This window comes from Xiphophorus couchianus, chromosome 23 (genome assembly GCF_001444195.1).
Source record: "Xiphophorus couchianus chromosome 23, X_couchianus-1.0, whole genome shotgun sequence".
Lineage (NCBI taxonomy): Eukaryota > Metazoa > Chordata > Actinopteri > Cyprinodontiformes > Poeciliidae > Xiphophorus > Xiphophorus couchianus.
In genome coordinates this window covers 7,697,155-7,724,643 of record NC_040250.1, presented here as the reverse complement: position 1 = coordinate 7,724,643, position 27,489 = coordinate 7,697,155, and the positions used below count along the sequence as shown (strand labels likewise).

The following is a 27,489-nucleotide window of genomic DNA, read 5'->3' as shown; positions in this document are numbered from 1 at the left end:
TGAAATCCAGACAATTTTGGACCCCGAATGCATCAACCAACACCATGTACTGGGATGCACTTTTGTCTTTAGGGGGAAAAAGAACAAAAAATAAATAAAATGAACTGTTAGTCGGCTCTAAAGCTCCTGTTCATCAAAACTAGAATCATCAGGAATAATTTTGCTGTTCCACCAATCATGCACGGATGCATTTCTTGGATTTAAATAAAGTGTCAACCAAACTATTCCCAAATTGCAAGCACGCATTTTTAATAAATAAATAAACACCTCAAAGGCATAACCGATATCAGTTCCTGTCAGGAAAAGTCAAATAAACTACCATCTATCAAATAACCTGCTAGTTATTAGGGGAAAAACAACCCAGAATCAGCAGGTCAAACTTCATTAAAACAGATCTGAACTGATTATTAATGCAGAGCAGTTCTTTTAAAAATAATAAGAATAATAATAAAAAAAACAGCTCTACATTTAAAACTATCCAATCAGAGACTGACTCTCCAGCTTTTCTACTGAAATTCAGGTCAGCCATTGTTGATGTTATCCACCCTTAAGAGTGGAGGGGGTTATGCCATATGCCAACAAAACAGACACAACTGGCCAGCAACATAGGAGCATGAAGGAGGGGGAATCATGCAGCATAAAGTACTCTGAAGCAGGAAGCTGCAAAACTGCTGATTTACCATGTGCCTTCTGGTTTACAGCAATAGGACATGGCACTGAACCACTCAGCTTGTCAAAACTTTAAAAATGAGCTGAAATGATCAATTATTTACTATTGACAGAATTTATAAAGGAAGAAATAGATAAAGCTAGTTTGGTATTTACCAGCAGTTAGCTAGCTTCGTCTGTAATTCTTATGTGTCAGTAAATCCGTGGCACGTTGTTATCTAAAAATAAATAGCGCAACAACTAAATAATTTATAAAAAAAATTAGCCAATACTGCAATCCAGTCGTTATTTGTCTTCCGGCTTCAAACTACAAACATTAAGTTGTATCGGTGGCTAACATTAATTACAGGAACTTTTACAAAGTGGCATCAGCTAGTCTAGCTTTTATAAAGTTAATCACTTCAACCAGAAGGGTGTTTTTGTCAAACCAAAGTTTAGCTTTAGGTAGAGAGGTTGCAGATTCGTCTGCGTCCATTGTAAGCAGGTGACCGAACTGAGAGCTAACGTTTACTAGCCAGGAAAGCTTGCCGCTCAAACAGCCCGGTAAACGGCCGCGGCTGTCCGGAAACATCATAAACTCATTACCACGACGAACGGCACAAACAGGTCTAACGACAACAAGCTAATGTTTTATTTTCGCTTACCCATCTGGGCTCTCAAGCCTTTGAGCGTCGTAGCACTCTCCGCCATTTCTATGAAGTTTTCCTTGTCTGTTTTTTTTTTCTTTTCTACACCAGGGGCGCGCAACACTTCGCAGCCGGTTGGACTCGGACACCGCGGGGACGTGGACATCAAAGACGGTTGAAGGAGAGGCCTCACTCTGACCAATTTACGGAAAACCCATTAAACAAAACATGGGCCGAACTTTTCCTGATGTGGTTCCATGTGAATTTATTTCATGGACAGTAGTCATTGACCAAAACGGATATTATATGCTAAATAATATGCAATTTTGATTTAAATAAATAAGCAAAGATTAAAAATAAAAGATTGGATAACATTTAAAGCATAGCATTTTAGCTCACTTTACGTTTTTATAAATGCTGAAAATATACATATATATCATCATAATGTGAATTATGAAAAAGGTCTTGGGAATTAAAGTGATGACTAATTTTCAGAAAAATATTACTATATTGTATATTATTTTTTGTATATTATATTTTTCTATTTTGTAATATTATAGTATTTGTTTTATTATCATTTTTATTATCATGTACTACTATTACGTGCTACTAGTACTTTTTGATTTTATAGCGAGTCGATGGTTCTTCTCCTAAGCATTTCATTCCATGGTTGACTTTGTGTTAATTTGCATATAATAAAGAAACCAATCTGATCTGATTATTATTATTACAATAATTATTGTTATTTAAAACGTGCTCTTTTCACTGTTTTGTCATTAACTGTGAGCGTTTAATACGCCTGCTGTACTGCATCTGTTTAATAAACGATCCCGCACAGAGGAATGAAAGACGAGAACCAACCGTGGCTATTTCTAATTAAGAAGGAAGCGCCCTCTAGCGTTCACAGAGGTACTTGTTACAGGCTTCAAAAAGTTTTTTTTTTTTTTATTGTAATAAATAAAACTTATAGTCTTTTTTATTGCCACAAAATATTATTGCTAAGTTAAATTCTTATCGTGGTTATTGTATCATTTATAATACATATATATTTTTTAATAATTTCAGACAGAAAGAATAAATGTAGTACATTTCACTAGAATTGCCCATAAAGTATGTTTGATATAATTTTAAAAAGAATGGGAAAGCTTAAAACCTTACCAGATTTGATGTGTTGGAGAATCTCTTAGACCCAGAGATGATCAATTCACAAACATCTCCCAGTAAGTGGATCAGAAAATTTTCTCACAGCTCAAGTTCCTTTCTTTTACCATGAACACTGTATCCTCTGTCCGGCTTTGTCTCACATGCTTTTGCCAGAGGGCTGCTCACCCATTTCACATTGCACACACGAAGCAACATTGCCTTGATCTGCAGCTGGACTAACTTGGCTATGGCATAAATTTATTTTGAAAACACACAAAGTATGAAATCTGATTTATTTTATCTGAAATTATTAGTTTATCATCATAACACATGCATTATTTTCTGCTTAGCACGGGTTACACAAAATAAATTAGTGAAGTCAGCTCTGCTATGAATAATCAGCTTACAGTGGTGTCACATTTCACTCCAAATCTATTTCCCACAGAAGAAACAACGTCTTTCTCATCTTGCAGTAAGTAAATTCAGCCTGATCTGGTGACTGTGTCATCATGTAAAGCAGGTTATGAGTAACACACAACAGTTCAAGTCATGGGAACGCATCCTCAGGGTGTAAGTAATCACTTGTTCACCAGGGCTTTGTGTATCCTCGAAACAACTTCAAAATTAGGCAGGAGCGCAGCGGCCTGGGCCAGTTGGGGAAGCTGCGTGTAGGTGGAGGTGCGGAGGTACTGGAAAAGGTCCTGGAAGCTGTGGAAATGAGCAGTGAGGTGAGGCGGCACACCCAAAGACAACCCGAGCTTCCTTAGAACGTAGATGTGGTTGGGAGAGTCGAGCAGCAGGGACAAATCCTGGATGGTGTCATAGCCCAGCATCTCGATACTCTGACCTGAACAGATTCAGGACAATAGCGAGAACTTGCAAAATAAGAGCTCAAAAAACACCCAACTGGAGAACATTTAGATCTTTTCATAGCGTAAGGTAAAGCACGTACCTTGAGCAATCTCCCATATTGTCTGCAGTTTTTGCTCCACCTAATGTTGATATAGTAGATGAAGCAGGATTACTCATTCATTTATTAACTAATAAATATATTTTATCACTGATGCTAACAGTAATTCAACAGATATACTATGATTTAGAATAAGTTAATTGATTATCATATACTTATCTGACTTATTGCTCATAAAAGCACTGAGAACAAATTATTTAGATTCACATATAAAATATGATCACCTTCCTAAAAAGTTTTTTTTTTTTTGCTAAAAGATTATTTGGGGGGAGAAAAAAAAAAACTTTTAGCAATTATTTTAGGAAGGTGACAATATGAAAAATTTTCACCAGATTTAATTAAAAACCAGGGCACTATAAATTACCCATTATGCCACAGTATACAACTTTTATAAAAATATGTTTAGTTCACAATTTTTGAAATAATTGTCATCTAATCTACTAATCAATAATTGTTAACTGGAATATACAGACCAGAAAATACCCTTTTGATGACAAACCATTACAGTCATAGCAGTAATTAAACCAAAAGTGTACAAAAAATACACAGACTTTACATTTAGACTCAAATAAAAATATAGATATACATAAAATAAAAAAATGGGGTTAAAAAAATCCTTTGTCTGTAAATATGGTCTACCCTAAACTTGATCATTTGTTGCATTTTTTGGTACAAATAATGAAGTGTTCACAAAAGGACTGCTTTGTTGTTGCATTTTAGGCATTTCTTATTTAAAAAATGAAATAACTTATTTGTTCATTTGCATTTTTAATGTATTTCTAATATTGTTTAAAATAAGCTTAAGTGGTTAAATGAAAAATCTACAAATATTGCCAAGTTTTTTTTTAATCCAATTGGCAGAATAATCGATTACTAAAATAATTGTTATTTGCAGCCCTCCTATGCACTTCAATACATGAAGAAAAGTTCTTTAAAATGAACTTTAAAACTGAAGTTTGAACAAATGCTCAAATCTTAAGACACAGAGCGCTCAGCAAAGGTCTCAGTGTTGCTGCTGTGAGATTCTCAGAAAACTAGGAAAAGAAAACAAAGTACCTCCTCTGTGGTGAAGCCTTTTTGTCCTTCCTGCATGATATTATCTTGTTTCTGACTGCAGGGCTTGATGTTGGTGGTGACATTAATCACGATAGAAGTGGGATGCAGCTCATTCTCATGGCTCAGTGAGTTTGGGCCTCTGGGTAGTTTATCGTTTAAAAAAATAGGACATAGATTAAATAAATGCTTATAAAGCTGTTCTTTGTTCCAGATTTCACAGAAAACATACCTCGGTGTGTCTTCGGGTGAAACGGGCTCTGAAGGACGGTTTTGTTGTGTTGCTCTCTCTGGTTGACCGGAGGCACATTCGTACTGAAGGTCTGCTGCAGTCAGTAAACCTTCAGGCTTTAGACGGCGCTCAGGAATCTGCTCTGAACAAAGAAACATGTTTAGAATCTCTGTTTTGTCCAATAAAACAGTAAATATGGATAAAATGCTAATGATCTAACTTACTGAATCTTTTTGCAGTCAGGAGGAGAATCCAAAGTAACAGAGAAATAAGAAAAAACAAGGATGCTATTGCAGCGCCGATAAAGACCACAGAAAGACTTTCCTCTTTTATTCCTGAAAGAAGTACAAGAAAACATGCAAAAATATTTAAAATCATGTTAAGAGTTCAGGTGGAAATTTACATGCATTCATCAGGGATATGAATATCCTGGTATTTTGGAGATTTATGGATAGATTTGAACTGTTATTTTTGTACTGAACAATAAGGTTATACAATTAACAACATTGTTGAATTTTAAAAACAATGAAATAAGGAAAATGGAGGATTACTCAGTCAACATGTGGATTTTTGTCAGGCAGAATGAGTATTTACTGGGCTTGGAGTCATGCTAGGCTTCTTGTCGGGTCCATTTACAACTCATATTGGCAGCGTATTTTCTGAGTCTCAAAAAGGTTCAAATCATACAACAAGTAAACTTTTTACCCCGAGTTGTCCTGCATCAAACATATATAGATGCTGTTAACATTGGAGCAGAAAACAATCTCTGAAGACGGTTAATTTTTTATTTATTGACCCAAATGTAAATGTTGGTTGGGTACCTTCAGATTATTCAACTGCATCTCACTTCAGCAGCTAGCCAGTTGAAATCCCAACAGGATTAAAGAAAGTTCACAAAAATTCCAACTTGTGCACCAAAATCTTGTTTTCAGTCATTTAATTCATTTATGTTTGTTGTATGATTATTAAAGCCTTACATTTTGATGAAAGCCATGGCCATTAAGCTTGCATGTAAATTTCTCTCTGGATCTTTATAAAGATAAAGGTAATTTTATTTAGATAGCACATTTTCAGCAAAAAGGCAAAACAAAGTGCTTTACAGGAATTAAAAGGAAATACAAACAAAATAACAAACCAAAGGAAAGAGAAAAAGAAGAAAAAGCTAATAATGTTGATCCAAAGTAAATAAAATAGATATTCATATTCAGGGTTGGTAGATAAGTATAAGTAAGTGTCCTCTGGTCTAATTCCTTTTCTGGTTTGGAAGAATAGGAGTCTAAAAAGTAGTTGGTAAGGTAGGTTCCCTGTTCTGGGTTGCTAAATAAGTGTAAGTAAGTAATCTCTGGATATATAAAAATATTGAATTACCATTTGCTGTTGATTCTTCTGACTTTCTGACTGGTAACATGATGGCACTCTCTGTCAAACAAAAATATCAGTTTCACAAAATCACCAATAGATACAAAAACTTTTGCATAAAGTTTTGTGTGTGGTGTCACTGGTTTATCTTTGGGTCTTACGTGTTTTTGAGCCTCGAGAAGTAAAGCGCAAACACTCTTTGTGGACTTTGTCATGTCTGTCACAAGGAATACACAGCAGCTCCACCTCCCCTGTCAGGCTCTTCAGCTCATAATATCTGCACACAATAACACATACAGCGTATATCAGCTGAAACTAGTAACGAAATGCGACTGTTGTTTTCTCTGGCGCTGTGAATGGAACTAACCCTGGAAGACAGTGCCCACACACAGTGTCACTGGTGGGTGAACAGGCAATCAACGCCAGGCGGTTCAGCAGGTTGCACTGGGTGCATCTCCTGCAGGGATCCACACCCGTATCTGTGCTGAAGGTCCCCGCGTCACAAGGAATACACACCCCATCCCCTCCATAACCAAAGCCACAATCCTGAAAGTGATATATGGTGTAGATTTAGTGTCAGCGGGTTTTAAAGGAGGAAATGATGCTGTGAAATAGCTTTGCATTACCCCTGACAGCTGTTCTCCGGGTTTACAAACAGGGCATGCAACACAGGTGCCATTATGGTGTAAGTACTCCGTCTGATCACATCTAGGCTCAGATTGCACCTATGCACACAAAGGAGGGGGATTAATTATAGGAGTTTAGAAACAAGTACGCAAGACTACAAGCCAAATCAATCCTTTCTATTGTTTCACCATCACTAAAGACATTTATAGAGCTTTGCAAAAGATTTGCTTCCTAAAGTTTCTTGCATGTTGTCAACTACAGCCACAAACACAAATAAATGCATCTTTCCCATGTAGAAGGATAATAGAGAATGGTTTTAATTTTTTTCTAAATGTTATTTTATTTTTTTACAAAATGTGTTGCATGCTATTCACATTTTATTATTCAGTTCCTTCCTTGGAATACATACATCCCTAACCACTTTGCATAACAAAAACTAGGATGCTTTTGGCCATTCTTCCTTTCAAAATTGGATGGAGATTATACATTTTGAAGTCTGTTACATCAGTGTACGTTTTTTAGGGCCAGTGTCCTGCTTTAATGTGTTATATTCTGCTTTAAAACGCCTTAATCCAACTCTTTGATCCCCCCGAATATAAAAGTTTTGCCAGGTAATGAAATGTTCATGTCATTAAGTTGTGCTTAATATGTTCTCTATCTCAGTATTTCTCAACCCTGATCCAAAGAGACAGCTGTGTTTCATGTTTTAGGTGTGTTTTCCTGTTCAAGATGTTGTTCTGCAGAAAATTCACAAAATACTAACAATATTTAGGAAAATTATGCACTGTGCTATCATATTTAAGTAACAGTGAAAAAGGAAAGTAATAAAAAGACAGACATACCATCAATATGAAAGAAGCTCCAGTCAGAAAAGTAAACATGCCTCTTCTTTATTGTGTATGTTCCAACTTGAGAAAACACAACCTTAAAAATGATGTCACGTTAAACTAAAACAGAAACAACATGTTCTGAGATAGAAAGTTGAATGGATTAAAACCTTCAAACACTTACGAATTTTTTGATGTCTGCTCAATATCTCCACACCTTCTGTGTTCGTCCTGACCTCAAAGTTTCTTAGGGGAGGAATTCAACAGTGGGAAAGATCTTTGGGAAATCCCACCGCTCTACATCACCTGTGACGCAGGGGGAGTTCCCAAGCAGGGTAACCTTAGACCAATGAATACAAGTCCCCCAAATGGGGGACTTCACGTCACAAACCGGTCGTCTCCATTTTCTTTCTGGGGGACCCTCTCTTATTTTACTCCGGACCACCGAGATGAAAAGGGAAGGGGATAAAAATAGATGAATGAGGTCCTTGTTAGTGGTTCTTAGTGCAACAAAGAGACTGTGTTTGTGTCAGAGTGTCTGCATTTCTGGGGTCAAACCTTTGATTCTGGTGCAAGCAACACCTTGGTAAAGTCTAGGCTCATGGTGTGGATGACAGAAAAGTTCATAAACTCTTTCAATACAAAAGGTTGCAATCCAAGGTTTGGCCACTTGATGGGAGTATAGAGCAAGAAAAAATGGAGAAGGAGAAGGAAAAATTACTGTTACCATTTGCTTAAAAATTTACCTTTCTGGTTAGAAAACATGAGTGTAAAAATTCTGTTAATACACACTGATTGTTAAATTTTTTCAGTGTTGTAATGGTCTGGCCCTGCCTTCAGTTCTTCACAGCTGAAAGCCATTGGACGTGTCACGGAAAAGCCAATTAGGTTTGTTTGGACAGTTATCACTTGAAGATAAAACTCAACCCATGAGAATATTAAGCTGAACTCATGACTTGGTAAAACCTAAACACATCACACACACATGAGCACAAAGTAACATCCACATGATGTGGCCGTCACTAATGACACAAATGAAACGACAAACCATGTTTTCTGCTGCTTTAAGTTATGTATTTGCAGAAGCAGAAGTTATTCTGCAAACTTATTTGCAGAATAACTTATTCTGCAAATAAGTTATGTATTTGCAGAAGTTATGTATTTGCATAATGTACAGGTTTATTTGTTGTCATTTGTTTTTATGTGTTGTTTACCTGAAATATTTATAGGTTTATTGTGCAACGAGATGCAGAGATACATTGTTGTCTTCCAAATTGCAAATTTCCAGCTTTGACTTTTATTCAAAGGCGCTATGCAACATCAAAACTATGAATTTCTTTTGTTTGTTTCATGAAGCTTTTTGTTAACCAATAGGATGCTTGTTGGTTAATTTTATTGCTTGTGACTAATGAGTAACTCCAGAAACCAAAGGGAGTGGGTGTGGAGATGTGCTCATAGAGTAATAAAGGAACGTTTGCCAGCTGTCATGGTGCACACAGATTCTTGATAAGTGAAGTGAGAGCTTACTTTCTGACAAAACACTTAATAACACAAAACTGGATCCTTAGAAAGTGAGTACATAATGGTAAGTCTCATTTTGTTTCACTCAATTTAGTTATGCTAAATTCTTAGCATGCTATTCTTTCTTGATGAGAAGGCAAATGAATAAAACATGACAGATTTTCTTTCTCTTTTACAGCAGATGAACACCTGAGTGCTGAAGAAGTTCTGAAGTTTTGTTTCAATTCTTGCTGTCATGACGTCAATGAGAAGCTTGACTTTTCTGATCATCTGTTTGCCTATATTGATGTCACTGTGTCCTCTAAATTCAGGTAAGATTAAATAAATTGCCCAAAGTAGCGCCTTTGAAGTATGAAGTCATATATATGTATATTTTTATAAATTAAAACATGTGAAGTGAGTGCTTAGAAAAAGTATTTGTCCTCAAATGTATTTATTACTCTGCAGACCAGGCTTTGTTTTAAATGACAACTTGAAGGTATTTCATATTAAGAAGAACAACCTAACTGTATTGTATTGTTTGGGATTGATTGTCTTCCTTTTTGATCAGTTCAAATAAATTTTATTTATGAAGCACATTTCATTTGACAGCTTGAGGCTAAAGGTGCTTCAAACAGAAATATAACAATAAAAACACTTAAAAACAACAAATCAAGCAAATATATAAAAATTAAGTCCACCCGAAATCAAGAAAATGGAGAAAAAAATGAATGAATTGAGAAAAAATAGATGCTTGTGGAACACCATGAGCAAGAATAACGATCAAATTCAAAGTTATGAAAAGAAACAGAAAAGGTCCTACCAGCAGGATAGCAGGAAAGACAATTGAGAGAGTGCAAATGAGACATATTATTTCCAAGATCCTGCATCAGCACAGAATAATCAACCACACTGAAAACTAAATTAAGGCCAAGGAGAATAAATAAATAATAAAATAAAGAGGATTAAGGCAAATTTTCAAGTCATTTTAATCCGGGGCTGTTCGTGTGATGTTGTTGGATCAAACGCTGTTGTCAAATAACATCTTTAATTTAACAAATATAAATTTGATGCTAATAATTTTATGCTAAGTAATGTCTTTCCTAAATGTGGCAGATTGAACTGGTCAAGAAAGTTTTGTGTGGCACATCTAATGATTGTTGATTTATGGTGAAATGATTGTCGCAGTGACAGGAGTGCTCAGTTGGTACATTGCAGAGGTTTTGAGGAGCTCATTGCTTTTAGCCAGCATGATCTACGTCTTGTGTGATACGAAATATGTTTAAAATGACTGCTTTTAGAATTGTTTTTGCATCTTATGAGTTTTTACAGCTTGTTTTATTCTACTTTACCACACATAATGTACAGGTTTATTTGTTGTCATTTGTTTTTATGTGTTGTTTACCTGAGTTAGTACCAACATCTGGCACTATTTTCATGCCAGTAGAAATGCATTTAGAAAAATCACACATTTTATTAATTTTTGCTGTATTTACAGATGTTTTGTTAATTTTTTATAGTGACAGATGTATTCTGAGCTCAAAAACGTTTTTTTTGAGTCTTCATTAGTCTTTTCTGTACGTCCTTTCAGCAGCCAACTCTGCCAGCACCAGCCTGTGGGGAAAGAAGTTGGCGTTTAATGGGCCTCCATGTTTGTGGCAGCTCCACCCGGAAGTGAGGGTTCCAGCTCTGACGGATTTGAGCGTCTGCATTCGTTTAAAACGCACCAGTTCAGCACAATGGACAGGCTTTCTTTATAGATCTACAGAACGGAAAGAGCTGGGACTTGAAGGCAATAATTCACATTTAAAAATTTGGCTTTTTGGAAAACAATACCAAATAGATCAGGACCTCTCATTAAAGACATGGCATTCCATCTGTCTCACATGGTCTGGTAAAAACCAGAAGCTGACGGTGTACTTAAATGGATCTACTGTAAAAAATAAACTTTTTTATTCAGATGATGCACACCAACAGCTGGCACCAAATGGCACTCTCACTCTGGGGGTTTCTCATAGTGTTCTCCCTAATGGTGCACTGAAGCCGGAGAGCGGTAACAACTTGCTAGGTGAGATAGGTTTGTTCAGGATGTGGGGGAAGGAGTGGAGCGCTGAGGAGGTGAGCAGCCTGGGTTGTGCAGACGGAGATGTGGTGAGCTGGGATCTGCAGCAGTGGAAGAATGACTGTCCTCCTGTCCCCGACAACAACCTAACCTGTGGTAGATATGGGATTTTATTTTTACTGATATAACTGTTGATATAAGTCTGTCTGAAACACTGTTTCTCATTTTCTTCACTAGAAGCTAAACTGTAATCAACTGGGACTATAAGGGGGCAGTATTAAGTAAAATCAAACATTTTTTAGCTTTACTTCATGTTATAATGTTATTCCCCCATCAAAAACATACCTGGAGTCTTGTTTTAATTATTGGATGCATGTTTGAGAAATCCTTTAAGCTCCATGGAAACCATTCAGCTCCTTCAGACTAGCCAGCAGAAATTAGCAAACACCTAGTGGCACTGCACATCTGCTGAGCTCATTATACAAGCTATTTTTCAGTGAAACACTGGTAAAACGTTGCTAAAGGGTTAACAGAGGAGCCATGTTGTGATAACTTCCTTAAGGTGGAGTTTCAGAGAGCAGGAGTTTTTAAAGTGACAGATGCCCAATTTCAAGGTGTTAAATTACAAAGTAAAGTCATATTTGATATATATATATATATAGCATTTTTCTAACAACTCAAGTTAGGAAAGTTACTTGATTGTGCTATAAAATGACACTATGTGCTTGGAAAACACAATGCTGCTCTTATAAGTGATAAACCAACACAAATTAGATTAGAATGGTGAAATGAAGGAAAAGTTATAGTTTCAAAATGGTTTTTAATGTAAAAAATAACTTGCAGTCAGCCAGAAAAAATACTTTGAAGTTTGTAGATGTAACGTGACAAAGTGCAGAAAGGTTTAAGAAGCATGATTACTTTAACAAGCCTGCAAAGCTACTTTTTGAAATCACTCTATTTCGCTGACTTTGGAGTCAAAGAAAAAATATTCTGACTTCTCTAATTTCGAGGTTCACAACCCTATTAATGGATCTAACATGGTCCTTTTCTTTCTATTTTTAAGGCTGGTCTAATTATAAAATCAACATGTGGGTGACAGTAACCAACCTCAAAAGTCCTGAAAACTGCTCACTGGCTCTGGAAGGAATCACAAGAAACTGGGTACAAACATCTGCTGTCTCACTGTTTCCTATCTTGTCACGCATGTTGATATGGGAATCTAAATGTAAAGACATTGAGCACATTTTCAACCTATTTTCAAGTCTTGTGCTTTGTTTTTAAAGTGCATGTATAGTGGGAAGAAGGGTGTAAAACTGATAGAATAGAATAAAAACAAAAAAAGTGTCCCTCAATGGGGAAATGCACAGTAGCAAAGTGACCAGTAAATGATTGGCCAACTATCTGGAGGTGAAATTTGGATGATCTATCAACACCCTATGATAGCCTTAAATTATTCAGATAATTTTTATATGAATTACTGTGAAAAACATGACCAAAGTCTCTCCTTTGAGTCAATTTAGGCCTGCAGTTCTTTAGATAGTGTTTTATCTAGAATCTAGTTTCTTCTGTAATGTCCTGGATTAGTTATTTATGTACTATTTGAGTAATTTTGGCAGACCAGTCACTCCTGGGAAAATACACCAATGATTCATGTTTTCTCAATTTGTTAATAATGACTCTTATTATTGTTCACTAGAGTCCCAAGGACTTATTTTTGTTAACCTTTTCATATTGATAAATTAGAAAATTTGTTTCCTTAAGTCAGGGCATGACTTTTATGTTACTTTTTAAAATCCTTTGTCCTGCTCCATGTTATTAGATGGGTATTAATTAGATGATTTTTCGATTCTGCAGGTTTGAGAGTGATTAAGTCAAGCAAAACAAAGGCTTTCAAAAATTGTAGTTAATAAAAAGTCATGATTTGGTAAGAGATTGACTAGTTTTCACATAGGTTTTGGATAGCTTTTGCCTTAACAAATTAATAAACTTCAAAAACCTTATCTTGTTCTTACTCTGGTTATCGTTGTCTAATAATAAAGCTGTTTAAACATTTGAAACATTTAAGAAATCTGTAATATATTAATTTAAGCCAAATATATTTGAACGCCATTGAAAAGCAAGGCAGATATGTAATAGTGTGATGGGTCAGAACTAAAACAGTATATTTGTTGAGTATCTTATCATTTTCTGTTTTTCAGCTTGTGAACATTTTCCCCAACAACATTTCTGTCCAAGACATTTACGTTTCATCTCAAAGGTAACATATTTTCTCTTTTCAAACTGCAGTCATGGAACAACTACTGTAGTAAAAGTACACAGAATAAGGTTTTATAGATTTTTATGGTTTGGTTTACCTGACATTTGCAGGAGGTTTAATCATTTTGTAGTAGGCATATAAATCTATGGTCTAGATTTAGCTAAATACATAATCCAAAAAAATGTTTAATAGTAAAACCTCTTTAAAATTATGCGTACAAAATGTGCTAAGGAACAAACAAATAAAAAGCTGACAGACTTAAATTTGACCCATCTGTGTTCTCTACAGCCCAACATGCGAAGTGCACCTAGACGAGGTACGCCCTTAAATAATACATGTTAATGAAAACATAAATAGCTAAATGATCTTTTTCTTAAACAAATTGCAAACATATGTCACTTTTAAGTAAAGATTTCCAACTGTTTCTGATTTGTAGGATTTGCCAAAACAGTCTAACCGAGTCTGTAAGAAATGGTGAGATTGGCAGAAAATATAAAAATAAAGTGCTGCTTGGTATAAGTATGTATTTATATATATATAGTCCAAACTAGTTTGCATAATTTGTTTACATGCTCTCATATTTCCCCTCTTTAGTTTCGGCTGTGAGGTGTATGTGAGCGTGGATCCTGCTGCAAACGTCAAAACAGTTCAGACGGACATTTCTGCCTTGCTGAGTACGAACTTCTCTTTCAACTTCCTCACCATAGAAGCTGTCCATGACAGCATCGCCGTACTTCCTGCTGGTGAGCCCATGTCTTCCAATACGCTACAGATCACTAATCACACCCAGCAATCACATGGGGGATTATTAATATTAAAGGGAATGTTGATTTAAGCACATGCAGTAACTGCTTCACTTTTTTCAGTTCTGGTGTTTTATCAGCATGATGTAATGTTGTAATGTGGCTGAAATGCCAACTCTGGATATTGACCCTTTTCACGTGACGTCACGCTCTTCAGAAATTTGCCCGCTCCTCCTTTAAAGCCAGTCTAAAAACAGACATCTGGTAGCCTACAATCGCTTTTATTTAGCTGATTTCACTGTAAAGATAGTCATTGGGTGCTGTGCGATCGGCTGCATAAACAGAAAAGGATAGAAACCAAACTTGTGTGTTGGAGCTATTTATTCTTTAGTTCATTATCCATTTGAATTTTGTTAGTTAATTCTTAAATGTATATTTTTTGTATTATTTACAGAATTTATTTGCAGGTTAATAATTGTTGATTCTATTTATCTTTTGTTTTTGTTATTTTTTCTTATTTATTTATTTTTTTAAAGTAAGACAGGAAGAAATGTGGGTCAGTCCACTTTCTATAAGTGTAGATTAAGGACCAGCAGGCATTTGGGTTTGGGCCTATGGTTTTTACCAGAACAAGAGAGGCAGCATGAGAACAAAGGAAAGTTTGAACTCTTAAATTGTTTGCTGAAATAAGAAAATAAATCATCCAGAACAATCAACAAGTTTGGACATTGAACCTTCTTTTGCCTGCGTACAGAAACTTGACCCCAGTGCCTAAGTAATGGCTTGATGGAACTTTTATTGGATGTTTGTTTTAGCAAACAATCGCCACTACATTGTCATTTTATTGCATATCTTTTCATGATGAAAGATGGCGGCGATGGGTAGGAACGGTCAATCATAATGACTGTCATCCCGCGGATTTGTAGCGAACTCTTTTTACAAGGTGAGAAGATTAAAGTTCATATACGTTATAAGTAAGTGTGATTAAAAAGATATTAAATATCGCATAATGCGTCTAATTATTAACGTGAAGACAATGCCACACTGTCATATCCTAACCTGTATGGAAAAACCTGGTTAGCATCTCGTCTTTTGTAGGTTTTTAAGGCTACTCCAGTTTACGGGGAAACGCTGTTTATGACAGTGATATAAATCATGTGGTATGAATTCAGGCAAAGTTGGTATTTAGAACCACACATCAGAAGGGAGGAGGAGGAGGCATGAGCTAGCTATGTCCAACTTTTGCTAATATCACCGTCTATGAACCCAATCCAGGTGTGTTACCTTCACAGACAAATTAGTTCGACTTGAACAAGTAGAAGCCATGAATAAACTGCCTAAAACAACTTGGGAAAACAATTTCATTTGCTCATTTGCCCTTGAATGATTAAGTGACGTAGTTGTAAAGGGTCAATACATTAGACTTCTGTTTTCATGTTCCTTTGTTGGGTTGCTTTCTGGGTGAATTCCCAGACTTTAGAAAGCTGCATAAATGATGCAATTTATGCAGCTTAATCTCCAATCAATATTTTTTAAAATATTCTTACATAATGTGCTACAAGAGGATTTGGATCACTTTTCTTTTTCAGATATCTATTTTGATGAATCATTTTCTGTCTTTTAGTGATTTCCCCTCGTGTGACAAGACCACCACCAACTATTACACCTTCATTAACCACCTCACCATGGACACAAAAATTCACAACCTCAGGTGAGGTTGTGAATTTTTTTTTTCCTGAACTTTAATAGAAACGTTTGTTAACTTTTAATAATTGTGTTTCATTTTGTTTACAGAAAAAGGTTTAACGGCGACCACACCGAATAGGCCTGTCAAGTTTTCAACGACAGGAAAACCTGTAGATCGCACTGTAACAGTTGGTTAGTTCTCCATAAAAATACATTTACAGTTGAAAAAATAGAGTGTAGAAATAGATCTCAGATATCTTCTTAGTGGCTAACATTAAACATTTCAATATGATTAGGATCTTTAGTCTTTCATTTGTCTTTAGTCAGAAGCTTCTTCAAATTAGCTGCAGTACAAACCGCTACAGGAGGTCGTTCCAACCATCACCATCTGCAATAACTAGATTAGATTTTGAATTTTTTAATATCAATTAAAACAACATTTAATTTCCCTTTGGGATCAATGAAGTATTTTTGAATTTGAATTTGGTGAATGCAGAAAATGTTTTCTTATATTTTCCAAATCTAAAGTTTTTATGTTCTTAGTACTAGGTAATGATTTGGTAGAACTACTTTTGCAACTGTACATGGTAGGAATTTTTCCAAAAGCTTCTCATAGCCTAGTTTTCTGGGTTTTTGTCCCACTTCTCCTGACCGATATGCGGTAACACATATAGAATAAACAGCAATTTTTCCATGTGTGATTTTTTTTTCTTACTGAAGAAATGTAGTCAACTTAAAACTGTGATGTATTTAAAAATATTTAAAATATAAGCATATAATGTAATCTCTTACATTTTTCTCCTTTTGCAGTCATGCCAGATCAGTTTTTTCGAGTTAATTTGACCTTAGTCATAACAGGAATCCTGTCAAAGCCTACAGACATCATTGAAGAATGGGTAAGAACATTAATATAATCACTGAGAAAAATCATATTTGCAAAAACATTTACATTATCCCTTTTTTCTTAAAGCTGCAACAAAAGCTTGAGACCAATAACAGTTTGAGTGTGGTGAATCTTGTCATAAAAGGCGGTTATGACAGGTGGGTTTTCCTTCAGTCTTTGTGCACAATTAGCATTCTAGTTTTTAATATTTTAAATTTGGTTCCCTCTTTAACTGATACACATTTTACAGGAGCATGGGAGAGTACACTGGCTTACTGGTAAGTATGCATCCCAGTAAAGAAACAAGACAAATCACATCTTCAGATGGAAATTTTTATCAATCTGTTTCATCTAAATGAAGTAAAATCTCTGCTTTCTTGTTTTCTAGACTCCCATCATCAAACAGAATCAGTATGTGAATAAAAGACAATCTGCTGTTTTCAGCTTATTCTCATCCTTTAGATTTATTGTCTAGTTTTATGTATGTGGCCTTCATGCTAATCCTTTATGTCATCTATAGATACCACTGCACCTTCCATGTTCAAGAGTATCACAAGTACGATGTGGCTGAAGTTGAGCAATTAATTTATTCTGCCTTGACATCAGAATATGGAAACATCTCTTTTGCAATTCAGACAACAAATATATCAATCAAACACATAGGTAAGCTGTGTTTCTAAAATAAACAGTATTTTGCAATAGTATCATACCATTTCAAGTTTATTTTTAATGTTAAAATAATCTAATTGAAAGTGACATGCTGGCCTCATGCAGTCTAATCCTGTTATTTCTTCTCTTTTAGAGCCAAAAAGCTGTTTAGAAGAAAAAACCTCATCATTTTATGGGCGATATATTTGGCCAGAAACATTTCCACAAGTCACTGCAGAGATGCAATGCAGGAAACCAGCATCGAATCGAGCCTACAGACTTTGGTAAGAAGTGGCCAGACTTAGTTTGCAGGGGAAAATCATTGTTTAATCTGATTTGTACCAGTATTTTGATGCAAATGAAACATAATAAGATGTTGACATGCTCTGCAAAAAGCTTTTTTCCTAGAATGGAAAGCATGTTTTATAATTTTATACAATATATTATTGACTAAGCTGTGATCAGGGTTTCAGTCATTACAAATGTTTATTTTGCACTCGTGTACAAAAGCTGATAATATTTTGCATTTGCTATCTTTAAACTGAGACCCTACAGCAAATACCATAACAGTCTGCTAATTAAAGAGCAGAATGATCCAAATATCCCCTCAGCCATTACAGCTCCATCTCTGCCATCCTGAAGCTTGAACAGGAAATCATTTTATAGAACATGAATCATTACTGTAATTAAAGGCTTCAGTATCATGCACTATTTAACGATATTACTGTGCAATGATGATTTTTATGGTCTGTCAATAAATGTTGGGTAGATGCCTACTGAGTTCATAATCACCAGAGGACAGTTTTATTATTATTAATGCTACTGTTCTTTACAACCTTCAGTCAAAACGTGTAAAAATGCAAAACAAATTGCAAATTTTCTTCTTTTTTTTTTTTTAGTAAACTACACATTGAAACTGATACGACCAGCTGGGATAATCCTAATATGACAAACTGTAACAAGTTTCAGACAATTTCAGACATCAGCAACATTACAGTCACACCTGGTAAGAGAATCAGCCACACACACTTTCATTTATTCCTATAGCTAAAACAACATGGTCATAAATAACACACATACAAATGATTTTTAGATAATGCAGCAGAGGTTGTGGACATAATTCAGGACCTCGTAGATGTTCAGCTCAGTAATAACTCCCAGCTGTCTTCCTCTGAGCTGGGATTGGTGATGGACAAGCTAAGTGAAGTGGTTGATGTAAGCATCATCGAACCTAAAGTTGGCGTTGACATTGTCAACATCGTGGCCAACATCCTGCTTTCTGAAACTGACATCACACCAGTCACTGACATGTAAGGAGAAAGTGTAATATGCTCAATTTTCTATATTACTTTTCTGTGACTTTTTAATTTTTTCCCTCTTTCATTCTTTGGGAAAGTGTCCTTGATCTTACAGACCAGATGGGGAACAGTATAGAATTTCAAGGGGAATGTACAAATATCAAATCTCCTGCGCTTGCCCTTTCCATGATTAATGTCGATCCAGATCAGTTCAGTGGCCTCACCTTTGGTGTGTCTCTGTCATCCTCAACGAACCCTGAGGTAAGCTGGTATGATTGTAATAAGACTGTCACTCAATACACTTCAGTTATCTACAGCTCTGGAAAAATTAAGTGCACTGAACCCCATTGAAAACCTCCTGGTTATTCACCAAATATTGATTTCTGAACTCTTGTTGAGTTAAAACATTAGTATTGTTGTTTCTAAATGAATATGAACTTGTTTTATTTGCATTACTTCAGGTCTGAAAGCACTAAGTCTTTTTCGTTATTTTGATCATTTCTCATTTTCTGCAAATAGATAAAAAAAATTTGCTATGAATTTCAGAGACATGTTGTCAGTAGTTCATAGAATAAAAGAACAATGTTTATTTTACTCAAACATATACCTATATAAAGGAAAATTTGAGAAACTGATCATTTTAAGTGGTCTCTTAACTTTTTCCAGAGCTGTTTGTGCCTGCATGCCAAGAATTTGATCTACTCATAGAAATGTAAAAAATAACATTGTATGATTTCATGATGCGTCACACAGACATTCTGTCTGCACCAATGAAAATTAACTCACATCAGCATGATGAATGCTTGACGTGGCTCAAACAGGAAGGAAGATCAACTCAATTTTAGATTAATGCAGCTAATATTTTTGTGAGCGTCTGCGCACACATTTAACCTTCATCCATAGAAGGTCAGGTAGTCATTAAATGTAGAAAAATAAAATAAATGAAGCATTGTTACAGCCCCCTTAACAACAACATAATCTGGCAGGTGTGACGTAGCAGTAAAAACTAATACAGTACATCAAATAGGTAGAGGATAGCTCTCCCTACAAATAAACAAAAGCTCCCTTTCTAACCACAAAACAGGAGTGAAGGAGACTTTAACCACAACTCCAGATAACTGATATTGGCTTCCAACGTGAACCAACACACTTCTCACTTTTAAATGTACATATTCGTTTAAGGAATTACACCAAGCTGTATAAGTTTATGACAGCTACGGGCAAGTTCACTGCAGTACAAGCCCAGGGGAAGAAGAGGCGTGACACTTTGTGATGACGCTCTTTATGGAATGGCAGACAAGCTACAACACATCTCAGCTGTGGCAGCAAGACAGCTCTGAAACAAACGAAGAGAAGAAGAAATCCCTAGAGGTCAAAGATGATAAAAGGCATAACAACAAAAAAGTTACCTACTCTTTCCTGATTCAGTAGTGCAACATTTTACACTCTATATACAAGCACTGGTGCACAACAAAACAGGTTTTCTAAGCTGTCAGTGGAGATAAGAAAATTTCAGCTAAAATGGTTTTAATGGTCTTTCTTACTTTTATTTTCTAGATATTTGTTAACCAGAGCTTTGTCAGCAAACCACTTGCAGAAACAAGTGCGACTATTTCCTTGCCCGCTGAGATCAACAACTTTTTCCCACCTGGAGTCAGAAACACAACACGAGTGCAATTTCATTTTTATGGAACGCCCAACCTCTTTCAGGTGATTTATTACCTATTTTGATTCTCTTATTAAAAAGAAGTTATGAATCAACAAACCATATATACAGCCCTGGGAAAAATGAAGAGCCCACTGCACTGAACCGCATTGAAGTCCTTGTGGTTATTCCACCAAACATTGATTTCTGAACTCTTCCTGAGTTTAAACATTAGTATTGTTGTGTCTAAATGAATATGAACTTGTTTTCTTTGCATTATTTCAGGTCTGAAAGCACTGCAACGTTTTCCTTATTTTGACCATTTTTCATTTTCTGCAAATAAATACAAAATATTTGCTTGGAATTTCAGGGACATACTGTCAGTAGGTCATAGAATAAAAGAACAATGTTCATTTTACTCAAAAATATACTTATAAAAAGTAAAATTAGAGAAACTGATTATTTTAAGTGGTCTCTTAATTTTTTTTCCAGAGGTGTATATATATATTTTTAAAAATCACATTAAAGTGAAAACATTTTGTAGACATTTAAGCTCTTTCGGAGGGCTTTTTCTTAAGGTCTAAGGTGCTATTTTTTAGTGAAGTGTATTGACTTTCTGAAGTTGCTGAGCAACCTTTTCGTTTTACGTCTCTGGCTTACAGATCTAATAAACAAGTGACGCGGCTTTTGCTATCTTTGGACAGAGACGGAAATGTCTTCTTATTTCAGGCTGTGCTAGCCACACAAACATGAGAATAGTCTCACTATCGTTAAGAAGTCTAAAAGTCTAAAAACATTTAGATTTACGTACAATTTTTATCTTACTATATTAAATTTACGTATCGCAAAAAAATATATCGGTGAAGGATATTTTCTACTGATTACTATAGTAACCAGTGCTGTGTTTTTATTAACAGGACCCCTACTTAATCAATGAAACTGATGGGAATTGGACCTTAAACTCCTTTGTAGTTTCTGCCAGCATTAATAACAGCCAAGTTATCAACCTGCAGGAACGAGTGGTGGTGACCTTCAAGCACGAAGAAACCAGACGGGTATAAACATTACTTTTTCGTTTGTCAGCTATATCAAAGATTTTCTCTGTGTTTGCTTTGACATGACTAACATTTGCCTCTGTTTACAGTCAAAGTGTGTGTTCTGGGATTTCCAAAAGTATAGTGAGTGGATCTTTGCTTATTATCTTCTGTGTGTACAGTTGGATTTACTGTAATCGAGTCTTGTTAGGGAACAACTGGGATTCATAAAGGTTTTTTACTGAGTTGATAAGAAGGTTTGATAAAAAGGATGTTTGTGTGTGTTCATGCTGGTGCGTGTGTGTGTGTTGTGTACTTTCAGGTAGCCTTGGTGGTTGGAGCAGCAGCGGCTGTGAAACCCGTAACATTTCCCCTCATCAGACCAGCTGTCTCTGTGATCACCTCACACATTTTGGTGTCCTGCTGGTGAGACATTACTGAGCATTTATAAATAAACCCAACAAAAACAACCTCCTGCACCCAAACTGTGAAAACAATAGAGAATACAGATGATATTCATCTCTATTTTACTTCTTTATGTTTGAAAGTTTGCATAGACTAAGACAAAGATTGCTATTCCTTTAAGCAATGTGAAGGCCCAACACTGTAAAACATTTGAAAATGAAAGTGCACCTGCTGCCTTGAAAATGCAATTTAAGTCAACAAGAAAATAGTTTTTGTTTTAACTCAGGAATTAAAGTTCACAAAGTTGACTTAACAAGAAACAAGAGTGTAAACATTATGTTTTAAGTGAATTAATCTTGAATTGCGAGTTTTAACTTAGTGCTGCAGTTTAAACCATATAATTATTTCACAATATGCCAGAGAAAAATCTACTCATCTATTTAAAGAGCCACATTTCTCTATTATTTTACTCCCAATATCAAGTGAAAATAACAACTTATTTTACTTTGGAATAATTTAAATTCTTGTTTCAAATTGCATGAACAAAATTTCTGATCTGATAATGAATTTTGTTAAACATCACAATGAATTCTGCTCAAAAACATTTATTGTGATCAGGACATTATCCTCAAGCATTAAATCAACATTTGCCTTAATAACACAGGAGTCAGATCAATGTAGCGCAACATTTCAAACTCCTAGCTTTCTTGTGTAATATCATGGAAAAATCTAAAGAAATCAATGGAAATAAAGAAATAACTTTAAGAATGTTTAATATTTGTAATGTAATATGGGCTGAAGAAATCAAAATTAAAGTGTTTGGCAACAACGGCTATCACTACGTTTAGAAATACAAATGATTTTGTTAAAGAGTGATTTAATGTGCGGTGAGTGAAATAAAATGTTTGGCTCTGTTTGTTTCTTTGAGGATGTAAGCCAAGGCCCAATGGACCCCGAAGATATCCGGATTCTCACAATAATCTCTTACCTTGGTTGTGGTCTTTCCTCCATCTTTCTAGGAATCACTTTGCTCACCTACCTTATTTTTGAGTAAGTAACTACCAACACATTTTGTGACATTAACTTTTACTTTTGCGTGAGGCCTGCAGCAGGTTATTTGGATTTAAAGTGACAAGATGCTTTAAAAAAACTCAATCTGAAAGGAGCTACAATTAGATAGAACTCATCAGACTAAAATCACATTTTCTAAGAAAGATTGTGCAAAAAATGTAATGAATATGTTTATATTTTCTAAACTATTAAAGAAAGCATAAAATTTCACCTTTAAAATTCTACCACAGCTTAGCAGACGTGACATTTTTGTACTTTTCTCTCAGTCCTCCTAAATAACGTTTAACTTGTACAGTTTTTAATGATTGTTCTAGAAAAATGGTTACCATAAAACACAACTAGTTGTTATAGGTCTATAACTGAGCTTTTGAGATGTTTACCTTTCCTGTTTGCTAGTAGCTAGAAGAAATTAATTTTGTGTCACGTCCTATTTATTCCCCCTGGAAACAGAAAGGCATGGTTCATTTTTCTTCTCATCAGATTAAAGTGGAATAAATAAATAAATAAAAGCTTGTTCTTGTTAATAATGGTGCTATTGATAGGTTTGCTAAAACTTTTATTTCCTCATGAGTTTCCTCACTTTATTACTTAAATTATAGGTTGTTTTTTTATCTTTCAGTGTGATTTCATTATGATAAAAACAAAAACAAAAGAAAACTTTTTGCATATTGTTCACATTGGCTAACAAATTTACCCATATCTGAATTTTAGAGAAAACGTTTTTTTTTCCCCCTGCAGGAAGTTGCGTCAGGACTATCCATCTAAAATACTCATCAACTTGTCCGCTGCACTGCTGGGTTTGACCATGTTCTTTCTTATCGACTCGTGGCTCGCATCCTTCTCCAGCTACGCATTGTGCATCACGACAGCTGCTTTCCTCCACTATTTCCTCTTGGCTTCCTGCACCTGGATGGGCTTGGAGGCCTTTCACATGTACTTCGCACTGGTGAAGGTTTTCAACACCTACGTGCCTGCCTATTTACTGAAATTCTGCGCTGTTGGATGGGGTAAGAAAAAACTTAATTTAAACTTTCAATAACATTTTGCAGAGTGGAATTTGCTGAACAGGTTGAACAGGTCAGGAATCTAGTTTACTCTCTTTCAGTTTTCTAACACATAAACTTTGAGTGAGAGATTTGATCTGGTGTTTGGGTTTATTCTTGGACTGTTTCAAATTTAGTTATGTTTCAGTTCTATTTCTTAAAGTACCCAAATTAATCAGAAATTGAAATTGTAGTAAGAAATCCTACAATTCAAGTTTGCAGGTTTGTGTGAGAGGAGTAAAAACAAATTTTAAAGGGGGGAATATTACTTAAAAGTGACTTTTTTTTTTAGATTTACATTGTATTATAATGTTATTCCCTCATCAGAAACATACCAGGAGTGTTGCTTTGATTCTTTCATGCATGTTTGAGAAATCTTTTAAACTCCAGTGGCAGCGATTCAGGGGTGCCTAAAACCCAAATCAAGCGTCAGCCTCAACAGATCACCCCTCTAGACTAGCGGCAGCAGCGTGTCTGTTGAGCTCATCAAATTATCTACTTCTCGGTGCAACGCTCCTAAAGAACAGTTTGAAATGTAGCAGTGTTGTTATGATGGGCTGAAGCAGGATTGTCCAAAGGAGTAGATGATTCTTATGGTGCGTTCACACCAAACGCGTTTTGTGCATCTAGAGCAAAATGTCAAAGTGCACACGAGTCTAACTTGAAGCTTCGGATGGGTTTTTGACTCGTGAAACGCGTGCTGTGTGAACGCACCATTTAAGAGACAGAGGCCAATTTCAAGGCATCAAATTGTGAAGCCAAATTTCTTCTAATTTGTGTTAGAAAACTGAAGGTAACATGAATGAAAGATACATAACCAGCCTTTAAAATATTCTTATTTATTTTTTGTCTCATTTTAAGACAGCTTGCAAGAGTATCATAATTTGACTCTCTTCTGCTTCTACAGGTATTCCTTTGGTGATAGTCAGCCTTGTGCTCGCCATAGATAAAGACACTTATGGAAGCTTTGTTCCTGAACAAACAGGAGTGGCGCTTGAGTCCACTGAACAATTGTAAGTCCAGCAGCAAGGAGATAACACAGACATTGCATGGTGTCTATTTCTTTAACTACAGAAAACTCCAAATTACTTTTTCTCTCTCCATCTCCACTCCCACAGCTGTTGGATTCAGAATAACATTTTCTACTACATCACAGTGGTGGGATTTATTCTCTTCATCTTCTTGGGCAACCTGGGCGTGTTCGTCGTGGTTCTGATCCAGATCAAACAAATGAGGACCAACAAACCGCTAGTCAAGAGCCGCAGCGCGCTGCAGGACTTTAGAGCAGTCGTCGGCCTCACTGTCCTGCTGGGCCTCACCTGGTCGTTGGGCTTCTTTTCATTCGAACCAGCACGAGTGGTCATGATGTACCTATTTGCAATCTGCAACTCTTTTCAAGGTAAATATAAGTTTGTTGGATTTTACTGCACAATTACGTATTTTTATCAGTATGTGTAATAATAAGGTATCTTGTTGTTTTTGGCCAGGATTTTTTGTTTTTGTGTTCCACTGTTTGATGAAGGAAAATGTGAGGAAACAGTGGAAAATTTATTTGTGCTGTGGACGTTTCAGGGCTAATGAAACCTCAGGTATTTTCTTCTGTTCTGCATTTGATTCCCACAACAATCGTGTGTTTTCAGTGTGAATAATTATTCTCTGTTGTTCCTGCATTCAGACTGCAGACGCTCTGTAACAATGGACGTTCGTAACAAAAAGGGCAATCTTGTCAAATCCGACTCAGTTCACTCTGACAACAACTCCTCCACCAAGTCACTGACTCCTCCACGTAATCTCCAAAACACTCACACCGCTAGGTGGCAGTAGTGAGCTTCTGAAGCAGGAAGACAAGATCAATCAGTCACAAATTTGGGTACAAATAATTTTTTAAAATGAGCAGGGAGAAATCACAAAAAGCACATTTCTGAAATGTTACTCAGGATTTTTTTTACTATTATGAACATTTCACCTTAAAGTATTGTCACATGTGACAAGTATACACTGAAATGAACTAGGTTTAATTAATTAATTTCATAGAAACTGAAAATATTTTAGGTTAGGTTGGTAATAGTAGAGGTATAAAATCTGCAGGGCACTTTCAAGGATTTCAAAACAAGACAGAGAAACATTTTTATATATTGTTACATCTATCAGCGTTGTTATATATTTTACAGAAACTGCTGCTCATTTGTTCTTTATCTCTGTATGTTTCCACTAAAGACAATTTTGTAAACTGTGCTTGATTTTAATTTTTAAATAAACTATTTATTTTAATTGTATTTTATTTACTGAGAACTAATAAGCTCGTGAGAATCAGATATCTTTTTTATCTGTATTTTTCATTTTTGGTAGCAAGATAAATTTGGGTAATTTAATGTGAATGCATATCAAAATTTAACTGCAGCAAGATTATTTTTGTAAGACGTATCCTGTGTCATTTTTATTGCTGAAATAAAAATGTGATCATGATCATCTTCTGCTTGACTTGGAGTTCTTCATGTTTAAAAAAAATAGATTAAACCTGATCCACGATATGGAAATGTTGACTTTTACAATACGGCTCAAGAAGGAGAAAGGAGAGAAACTCTGGGAAAAATGGGATCATTTTATTGCCAAAGGTGTGTAACAGATGATGTCTGTGACTCCACATCACTCGGACAGACACCTGGGAGTTTTCCTTGTTACTTTCCATGTGTGATTTTAAACAGTGAAATGTCTGTAACATTGTAATGCTCATCAGTGTGAATACATACCACATGCCCTTGCCCTCATGTTCGATTGTATGTAATTGTATGTTTAAAAATTGAATAAAAATAAAGTTTAAAATAAATAAATAAATAAAAAAATTTAAAAAAATAGATAAAATTTATGGCAAAGGTACAACTTTGAAATATTAAAAATGACTAAGAAGGAATCTATATTTGTTTTAAATTTTAGAAACTAAACCTTAAATTGGATGTTTTTCAGTTTTCAGATTTATTTTTTTCTGATTCTGAACAGAGATGTACTTTTACTTATTGTTCTTTTTTCGGTTTCAGATTAGTTTTTACCTCTTTAGAAAGATTGGGGAAAAAACTTCAGCCATCATAAACTTGAATGGCATTGCAGAAGTATTTGTGAAATTGTTAAATTTTTATAATTTCAAAATAAAAATGTTAAATATCTGCTTGTATTTATGTTTACGTCCTCTACTCGTGTATCCCTAAATAAAACAATAAAGCCTAATGCAGCTAATTTCTCCCAATTATACTAATTTAGTTAGATCAGTTGACTAAAGTAGGTTTTACAGTTTTTGTAGGTTTCTCAGCTCCTGTATTTTTCCTGTAAAGCATTTTAAATTACATATGTTAAGTGTTGACTTATTTAGTGCCTGTATAACATACACCTGGAGCTACCGGAGAGCAGTTTAGCTTAGCATGGGTGTCAAATTCCAGTCCTCACGGGCCGCTGTCCTGCAGTTTTTAGATGTGTCACAGGTACAAAACACTGGAATGAAATGGCTTAATTACCTCCCCTATTGTGTAGATCAGTTCTCCAGAACTTTGCTAATGACCTAATTATTCTGTTCAGGTGTGGTGCAGCAGAGGCACACCTAAAAGTTGCAGGACTGCGGCCCTCGAAGACTGGAGTTTGAGACCCCTGACTTAGAGCAAATTTGTGTTTTGGAATGGCTGCAGTTCAAACTAAAAACCAGCTAAGCATTTATGGTGT

At 35.5% G+C, this 27,489-nt stretch overlaps 3 protein-coding genes across 26 annotated transcripts in view; 1 reads left to right on the top strand and 2 right to left on the bottom strand.

Moving 5' to 3' along the window:
* The window catches only part of map7d3 (MAP7 domain containing 3), a 37,112-nt gene extending 34,545 nt beyond the window's left edge, over positions 1-2,567 (bottom strand). For 19 of the 21 annotated variants that reach the window (XM_028008871.1, XM_028008874.1, XM_028008875.1 and 16 more), the window contains exon 1: positions 1,314-1,467. In XM_028008871.1, coding sequence (XP_027864672.1) covers positions 1,314-1,461 — 148 coding nt within the window. In that variant the 5' untranslated portion in view covers positions 1,462-1,467. Of the gene's footprint in view, positions 1-1,313; positions 1,477-2,453 lie in introns of those variants that run through there. The other 2 variants (XM_028008890.1, XM_028008870.1) reach the window with 2 other exon arrangements.
* Positions 2,568-2,714: 147 nt separating this feature from the next.
* On the bottom strand, positions 2,715-7,892 carry LOC114139162 (tumor necrosis factor receptor superfamily member 27-like). Of its 2 annotated transcripts, none has more exons than XM_028008894.1 (11): positions 7,691-7,892; positions 7,522-7,603; positions 6,679-6,777; positions 6,420-6,598; positions 6,214-6,329; positions 6,062-6,112; positions 4,918-5,028; positions 4,694-4,835; positions 4,465-4,603; positions 3,391-3,430; positions 2,715-3,285 (listed from the first exon to the last, which is right to left on the bottom strand). In XM_028008894.1, exons 2-11 carry the CDS (start codon positions 7,558-7,560, stop codon positions 3,017-3,019), a joined length of 1,185 nt encoding a protein of 394 aa, XP_027864695.1. In that variant the 5' UTR covers positions 7,561-7,603; positions 7,691-7,892; the 3' UTR covers positions 2,715-3,016. The 2 variants fall into 2 exon arrangements, with proteins under 2 accessions (XP_027864695.1, XP_027864696.1); XM_028008895.1 differs by having other exon boundaries at positions 7,522-7,587.
* A 1,063-nt stretch (positions 7,893-8,955) lies between these two features.
* Positions 8,956-26,255, top strand: adgrg4a (adhesion G protein-coupled receptor G4a). Of its 3 annotated transcripts, none has more exons than XM_028008049.1 (29): positions 8,956-9,077; positions 9,206-9,338; positions 10,598-11,224; positions 12,132-12,229; positions 13,267-13,325; positions 13,614-13,641; positions 13,762-13,799; positions 13,920-14,068; positions 15,693-15,779; positions 15,863-15,946; positions 16,565-16,650; positions 16,725-16,795; positions 16,888-16,915; positions 17,026-17,048; positions 17,158-17,300; positions 17,440-17,569; positions 18,185-18,291; positions 18,379-18,595; positions 18,682-18,844; positions 20,141-20,293; positions 21,146-21,283; positions 21,373-21,406; positions 21,585-21,688; positions 22,596-22,717; positions 23,477-23,745; positions 24,689-24,794; positions 24,900-25,180; positions 25,269-25,370; positions 25,457-26,255. In XM_028008049.1, the coding sequence occupies exons 2-29, from the start codon at positions 9,263-9,265 to the stop codon at positions 25,603-25,605; spliced, it is 3,672 nt and encodes a 1,223-aa protein (XP_027863850.1). In that variant the 5' UTR covers positions 8,956-9,077; positions 9,206-9,262; the 3' UTR covers positions 25,606-26,255. The 3 variants fall into 3 exon arrangements, with proteins under 3 accessions (XP_027863850.1, XP_027863851.1, XP_027863849.1); XM_028008050.1 differs by having other exon boundaries at positions 8,959-9,091; positions 10,601-11,224; XM_028008048.1 differs by having other exon boundaries at positions 8,959-9,091.
* The last annotated feature ends 1,234 nt before the right edge of the window (positions 26,256-27,489 follow it).